The 7,968-nt window shown below is 41.6% G+C and overlaps 1 protein-coding gene across 1 annotated transcript; it reads left to right on the top strand.

Annotated features, from left to right (window-relative positions):
• The first annotated feature begins 202 nt into the window (after positions 1-202).
• On the top strand, positions 203-7,588 carry c1ql4a (complement component 1, q subcomponent-like 4). The gene is made up of 2 exons (XM_063465184.2): positions 203-858; positions 7,311-7,588. The coding sequence occupies exons 1-2, from the start codon at positions 313-315 to the stop codon at positions 7,488-7,490; spliced, it is 726 nt and encodes a 241-aa protein (XP_063321254.1). The 5' UTR covers positions 203-312; the 3' UTR covers positions 7,491-7,588.
• Positions 7,589-7,968: the final 380 nt, after the last annotated feature.

Genomic DNA, 7,968 nt, shown 5'->3' with positions numbered 1-7,968 from the left:
GGCGTGTGAAGTTTGTATTATTTCAGTCACATAGTCATAATATTTTGAACCCTGGACATTTAAATTTTCTCTTGGATTTTCTCCCTTGGTTGTTTTCTTCGTGGCTCTCTGCCATTTTGTGTTCTCATTCATAGTTGCTTAGTTTCCCCCCCCCAAGTCCTCCTCGTCTCTTTTGCAAATCATACTGGTTCACTGAGAGGCTTCATCCTGGCCGGCACTATTCCAGCCAAGGGGGAAGAGGACTTCCTGACGCTGGCCGCTTCACGGCTCAGCCGCAGGAAACGTGTCATTGGAGCTGCTGTAGGTGTAGCAATGGTTCTAATACTCTTGGTTGCCATTCCCTTGCTGGTCCACACAACCAAAGGAGGGAATGCTGGAAATGCAGGGAGCCATTATGAAATGCTTGGAAGCTGCAGGATGGTATGTGATCCTTACACCACGTCTCAGCCAGGCCAAGAGCTGACAGCTGCGTCTCCACCCCCCCAGGATTACTCTGGAAAGAAGATAAAGTCTGGGCTTCGAGGGCCTCCAGGGATCCCTGGGCCTCCAGGAGAACGTGGACCTCCTGGAGAGCCAGGCAAACCAGGGCCACAGGGTCCCCAAGGTCCAGGCCCTGGTGGCTATTCTCCCTCACTCTACACTCCCAAAATTGCCTTTTACGCAGGGCTACGAAAGCAACACGAAGGCAATGAAATACTGAAGTTTGATGATGTGGTGACCAATGTAGGTAACTACTATGAGCCGAGCACCGGCAAATTCACCTGCCCACTGCCTGGCATCTATTTCTTCACCTACCATGTTCTAATGAGAGGTGGTGACGGGACGAGCATGTGGGCAGACCTGAAGAAGAACGGACTGGTGAGTACAAGTGTGTGCGTGTGTGTGTGAGGATGCGCATGCATGAAGACTCTGAAATAGAGAATGTATAAGTATGTATTTGTATGTATGCACACACATGACCATGCAGCAGATTTATTTATTTTTTATTTACTGCTGACCATCCTGTCTTACCATTGACTCATATTCACCTCTGTAAGATTGAGCTCTTCAGATTCAGAGCACATTCCACTTAGCAGGTGGCAACATGACAGCCAAAGAATGAAACGGCAATCTTTCTCCTCATTAAGGCGAATTCATGCTATACAGTCTAAAACTGCGGCTACAGGTATTTGCATTCCCACATGTACTGTGGCTAAATGACAAGTGGCAGAATGCAGCCGCTGCCGCCGAAAGGAACAGTCTAATTAGTAAGTATCATACACAGAGCTTGATTATCGCCTAAACAGAAGTGCAAAAGAGCACAAGAGAAATGTCTGTCAGAATGTGGACCAGCCAGTTTACACCTCAGCTAAATAAATAATGAATGTAAAATTGACAGTCCACTCATCCCCTCCTTCATTCCCCAGACACTAATTAAAGACAGAGGGGCTGACGGGGGGAGGGGAGAGGAGAGGTGGGATAAATCACAGGGATTTTATCAGAGAACTCCAAATTCAAGAAACATTCTTCAAGTTTCTTTTTACGCATTCATTCATTCATCAAGGACTCTAAATGCAAATGCACTCTGCTCTGAACTTACTCTCTAGACATGTAGTGTATCAAGGACTGTCGGTCAACATAGCTTAGTGCTGGTTCATGCGTACAGTTTACTTTATCATTGCAGCTGTACTAAAGTAGGATGATTTAAACTTGGTTTTGAAGATGCAAAATTAATTGTTTAAAATAATTCATCACCCAATGTTTGATATTTGATGCACTGTTATATATGCATGAGACCACAAAGGTGAATATGTGTTTAAGGCTGTCTGCCTAATGCTCCATATTGTCATTCAAGTCATTTTAGACTGCTAAATAATTTATACATCTTAGATGAGATCCCCTGAACACCCGCTATACTTTCCTCTCCTAACCCCTTCCCAGCTTGTTCATTGATTCTCCATTAATTATCTTTTCACTCAACTCAATTATTTAACCTCACCCAGGTCCATTTGACACCCGTGAGCTGGCCTCTTTAAACAGTTCTGTTAAATAGAGCACTCACCTAACAGGGATCTACCCAAACAGAGCTGCCTGTAGATGGAAATGGAGTGTAAATGAAATTCTGCAGAATGCCTGATCATGTTTGGAGTTATTGAAGCCCTGAGGCAGGCGGGTATTGTGCCTGAGGCCAGTCAGTGGCTAGGGTTTACTAAAAGGGCACTGTGTTTGACAGGTTGCATTCCTGGCTATAGAATCAAACAGCCTGTTTTACCATTGCCGTAGGTGCTGAAGCTTTATTGGATATTTTTTCTCTGCCTGCTGCTTTTTTCCCCTTTTTTTTCTGTTCTGTTAGTCGATCGAATTGCCATTGCCACAAATTTGCCTTTCAACTTGTGTTGTTACCTATCTAACAGGTAAGGTCATTTATAACCTTATATGTTGTGTTGCGGCAGCCAGGCCAGGAGAATAATCTCAGAAAGATTCAGCAAGAATGAATGAAACACGAGAGACCGGACATGGCAGGGACATGCTGAGACGTCCACTTAAAGACTCTGAAAAGGGAGAGCAAAACAAGACAAGTGAGTTGATGGCAAGATCAGGGGTGGAGCAGAGGAAGATAGATGACTTAATGGAGGTATGGAGACAGTGGGCTGGTAGACGATGCATCTGGGAGGCTGGTGGTGAAGGCCAGGATGAGATCAGGCATGATGACCAATGGACTCCCACTCAACATGTCTCGACTTGACAAGTGATCAAGGTCGACTAGAGAAAGCGAGAGCGAGCGAGAGAGAGAAAAACAGGTCTTGCGAGCTCTGTTTATGCACTAGTTGAGCAAATGTAATGCTTGTTAGAGACACTTTAAGATGAGTGCATTAATTAATTCAGAATGCCGATAAATGCCTTCTGGAAACATTCGAGTTGTATAGCTTCACTTTTATCTCAACTGATAATGTTTAAAACTGGCGTGCTGCATGGAGTCTCCGAGTCTGTCATGTGACATGATCTCAGGAGGATGTGCTGACTTGGGCAAGGCTTCCACGGGATTCCTATAGATCCAATACCTATTACCTTCAATAAATCCCCTCCCTGTAAAGCCTACCTGCACACACCTCAATCTAACTTTCACAAATCATTGCAGCATGACACCGTTTCAGAGCCAAGGGATTTGTGATTGAAGGAGGGAGGTCACACTTCAGCTGCTTCCATGTTTGTAATCGACTTAGAGTTTAATTCTAAAGTACGACGTGAAAGTTTGATTAACACCTTTCAGCTGATTAAATGCCCTTTATATTATTTGCACGACCGCAAAACACAAGAAATAAAAACAGTTAAATATGCTAGATATCTATTATATCATTAAGATACTTAACGATTCAATACATCCAGCCTTGCTCTGCAGAAATCATTTTAAAAGCCCTCATTGTTGACAGTGCTCTTATAAATGTGTTGAATCCCTCCATCATCAAATCACTGCCTAGAATATAAGAGTTAAATTCTAGTTAATATTCTAGATTGGTAACAAATGCTATTAGTACAGACCCTGCTAATGTTGGCATGCTTTATGCTGTGAAGGATGATAATACACCATGCATAGCTTCTCCACTGAATGTCTCTCCTTTCCCCTCATTAACTGATATGCGAGCTGTTCACCTACACATTTACAATTCTATAACACTCCGCTCCGTACATATCTATATATTAAACTTTCTTGGTGCAATATGCAATGTAGACAAATAGACACCGCTTCGACTCTCATTTTATCTCTCCCTTGTATTTTCATCTTACATAGGCTCTTTTAATAGCTCAGTTAAAGGTCAAGTTATTTCACACAATAATGTTAAAATGTCATCACTTGCTGTAATGACCGGTACCTGAATTAACTCCCACAGAAGGAGGCGAAGAGGGAAAGACATTGATACACAGTAAGATTTGCTGTCTGAAATTTTTTTTTTTTTGTTTTTAAATCTGCTTATATGCTCCTGATTAAACACAATAATCAAAAGAAGTCACAGTGCACACAGGTGCCATAGACCACTGACTACAATACAGAATGGCAGGTAATAGCAAGCTAAGGCACGGTTCAGTGCTTAAGTCGCTTGTCGCCATGTAATCCCTGGGCTCCCAGAGGAGAGGGAAAACCTATTCAATAAATATTCTATTTCCACAACATCGTGCCCCCCACCCCAACACCCCTGCCATGTGCAGGAGTCCCTTAGGTAAGTTTAACAGCTACTTTTCTATTGTCTCCGCTCTAAGAGGTCAGTATATCACAGTGAATGAATCCTGTCAGTTTTATTACCAGTGGAGCAAAGCACCACAGATAAAAACAAGACTTCATATACCCCCACATCTCCCTGGTCTCACAAAATAGCCTCGCTTGATCAGTCTGTTACTCTAGGCCCCCCTTCCTCAACTCTCTGGTCCTTGTTTTTCTCCACTCTCCCTTCATTTTGTCTATCCTTGCCTGTCTTTTGTGCTGCGGCTCCACTTGTATAGAAAATGACACTGCAGCTGCTCCTTACACCAACCCCCCACCCCCCCTCCTTCTTTCTCGCCCGTGGCCCTCAGCTCCCAGGCGTGTTTACTGGAGGCCCTATAATGAAAGGGCTAGGCGGAGACAGAGACAGCCACAGGCAAGCCCCGGGGGCCCCTGCCTCACGGCTCACAACCCTTCCAACTCCAGGATCAGCACTGTATGCTGCCTGCTTCACAAGGATCAGTTTGTGTCCTCCAGCCGTATCCATCTCTTCTGCCGGCTTCCTGCCCTAATCCCACCACGTCTCCCTCATGCCTCTCTGTCTGGTATCTGCATCACTGGATGGGTTGTATTATTCCTTCAAGCACAGAAACACAAGCTGAAGTATCTATTCACATAATGTCATATACTATTTAAATTATATTTGCTGAGTGATCAATGCTATTCTTATTTATAGATTTAAAATTTTTTTTTATTAAAGTCGTTAGAATATGAGATGGCCTGAGGGATGAACAGAGCTCCCCGCATCGCTTTCCATTACACGGTTTGGCCAAAATAATGAGCTGGATGACATATCCCTGGTATCAATAGGAAGTCACAACAACAGCATCACTGTCAGAAGCAGCCAGTGATGCAAATGTTTTATTGGCTGTCACTACACATGTCAAGCAGAACAATATAACCTTTATAGATGACAGTGTATTGGTTTTGTTGTTTGAGAGATGGTCTTCTGAGGGTCTAAGAAAGGGTAAATTACAACTAATGTTTAATCAAACTAATTGGTCAGGCCGGTTAGCACAAGGGTCTCCAAAATTAGAAAAAAAAGTACGGGTCAAATTTTAACAAATATTGTATTTGTTATTTGCTAAATGCCTAATATACATTTTCTAAATTATGTAAATGTTTTTCTTTTTAGGCATTTAAATCTGAATCAACTGGTGATGATGAAAAATACATGTGAGAAAAGTTGCTTTTGTTGTTATTGCTTTGAATATAGAGAAGATAGCACTAACATGGACAGATAATGATTTAAAGAAGACACACTCAGTTAGCTTTACAAGAAGCATGCAGTAAGTTGGTTATTAGGTCTTTTTGAGATAATCTTTCACAGATTTAGGAAAATGTAAACATTATAGGAGCAGACTAACTGCAAATGAAAGGAATTAAATGAAAAGAAACAAAGTGTTGAAATGCATCTTTTTTAAATAACACATAATAAGAAATATGAATAGATCTAAAACAGTGAGAACAAGCTTTTCAGATAAAAGTCTTTTTAGGTCATCTTAATGTAAAAATCCCCCAATAAACTACATACTATATATGTAGCATTCCCTGGTGGACTGGAGAATATAACTGTATTCCATCAGGGCATCTAATGTAATGAAACAAGACTGTTGGAGTAGCCTAACAATAACTGTGGTTAGTTTTACTGAGTGTCTTTTATGCTGTGAGCCCCAGAGACTGACTTCTCTGCTCCTTAATCAATCTGGTTTAGAATGGACAGGGCCATGCTTAACAACTGGTCACCAACATGCAGTATCATCTCATTTAGGACCACCTACAGATATTATTCACGCAATACAATCCAACTCCAGGCTGGACAGATGGTTAACAGCATGTTCAGTTAAGGGAAAAACAGATTGGTGCAGTGGGAAACAAGCATATTTTTTCAGTTACAGTAATTCGAGCCGTGTTGCTCTGCGATTGACTGTTTTCGAATTGATGCATGCTCATTGGGGAGAAAGAGGCACCGGTGATGGGAATGACATGATGGTAGTTGAGTTGCAGATCATATTCTGTGGCTGTCATGGATATGTGCGTGGCTTGTCTGGCTGCTGACATAGATTGAGTGCTCCCACCGTAGATGGACACTGAGCCAGACATAAGGCCACTGATGGCTGACATGTGTCTGATGATTGGAGCTGCTACATCAGAATTATTGATACATCCTACTTAGAGGGCTTTCTTTCTTTTTTCTTTTTCTTTTTTTAAGGAGTGCTGATGTTCTGTGCATTTTTAAACACTGAAACTGCTTCAATACTGTTTAAATTAAACTCTGGAATGCCTGAAGATTATTTCATATTGCAAGGTATATACTTACTATCTATGCCCCTTACATGTATATGCAAGTTTAAATAACACACTTAATACAAATCCTATTTCTTGTACAGCAGTAACTCAATCTAGGCATGTGTATTTGTCCACACACAGCAAATCCAATTAAATGTGTTAAAAAACAAGTAAAGATCCACTGCTGCCTGCTCAATAATACCAAACTCACGCACAGCATGCAAATGTGAAACTGTCTAGCTTAAGCATAGCCACTCAATATCATGCATATTGAGCTGGTCCAGCATCATAAGCAACAGGTCAATAGATGATGTGGATAGTGATGCTGTTTCTCGGCTGAACCACTTTCCCCATAGACAAAACGTTGTCTCCAGTGAGTCCGCTTGTCTCCACCACCATGCAGCTCTCCATCACCCAGCATTTTGCCCTCAAGTCCCACGAGCAGCTGATCAATAAAAGACATAGTAGCTGTGTTCACCTCTGAGGTTACAGGTCAGTGTCCCATCCATGTGTTTAAGCAGCATCATTGATGGAGGTTATGTCACAGCCATAACTCTGAGGTATAGGCTGTAATAATGAGTTACAACCCATCCTAAAATAAATAAATATTTTTTAAAAAATACAGTTTTAAAAATAAGCATAATGTGATGAATGTGGAGACTGATGCATGACACTTTTTGCTACAAGGAGCTCTCGCTGACTATGAGGCGGTGGCAGTGGCAGCTGTTTGTGCAGTTTTGTCCGTGTTCTAATTGTCAATGTGTATGTCCTCTGTCGGTGACAGGTAAGAGCAAGCGCCATTGCTCAGGATGCTGATCAGAATTACGACTATGCCTCCAACAGTGTGATCCTGCATTTGGACGTAGGTGATGAGGTGTGTGTGCAGCTGGACGGAGGGAAGGTCCACGGAGGAAACACAAATAAGTACAGCACCTTCTCCGGCTTCCTCATCTACCCAGACTGAATTTAATCCCCGCAGAGTGCGAACAATAAAATAAAATAAAACAAAACACCACTACCAACATACATATAGATAGACTGACACTTACACAGACATATACATATGCAAATTGATGCACAAACACAGAAATGCAGTGCACACACAAAAATATGCACACAGATGAATACAAGCAAGCACACACACACTCAGACATATCTGCATAAAGACATTTTGAAATTGCAGCCTACAACAAAGGAATAAATGAAAATCAGAGATAAATGGAATAAAGTCAATCTGTGCCAATAGTCATTTATTGGTGCCCTTTGAATACAAATATGAATTTCAGAATATGTACAATATAGGTGCAAATTCAAATTCTACATTGTGGCTCTAAAATATCTAAAGAATTCTAATGTATTATATATTAAATGACATTGTGCAAAGTAGAATAAATTAAACACCATAAGTCTGGCTGTCGTACTGCAATGATGGTGTTAAGGGT

Source organism: Pelmatolapia mariae, linkage group LG20 (genome assembly GCF_036321145.2).
Source record: "Pelmatolapia mariae isolate MD_Pm_ZW linkage group LG20, Pm_UMD_F_2, whole genome shotgun sequence".
NCBI lineage: Eukaryota > Metazoa > Chordata > Actinopteri > Cichliformes > Cichlidae > Pelmatolapia > Pelmatolapia mariae.
The sequence above is the reverse complement of the archived record's forward strand: the minus strand, read 5'-3'. Positions and strand labels throughout refer to the sequence as shown.

Coding starts and splice junctions, on each gene's coding strand:
- c1ql4a (XM_063465184.2), top strand. CDS start 313: ATGGTTCTAATACTCTTGGTTGCCATTCCCTTGCTGGTCCACACAACC. Junction 859..7,310: donor ACCTGAAGAAGAACGGACTG/GTGAGTACAAGT, acceptor TGTCGGTGACAG/GTAAGAGCAAGCGCCATTGC.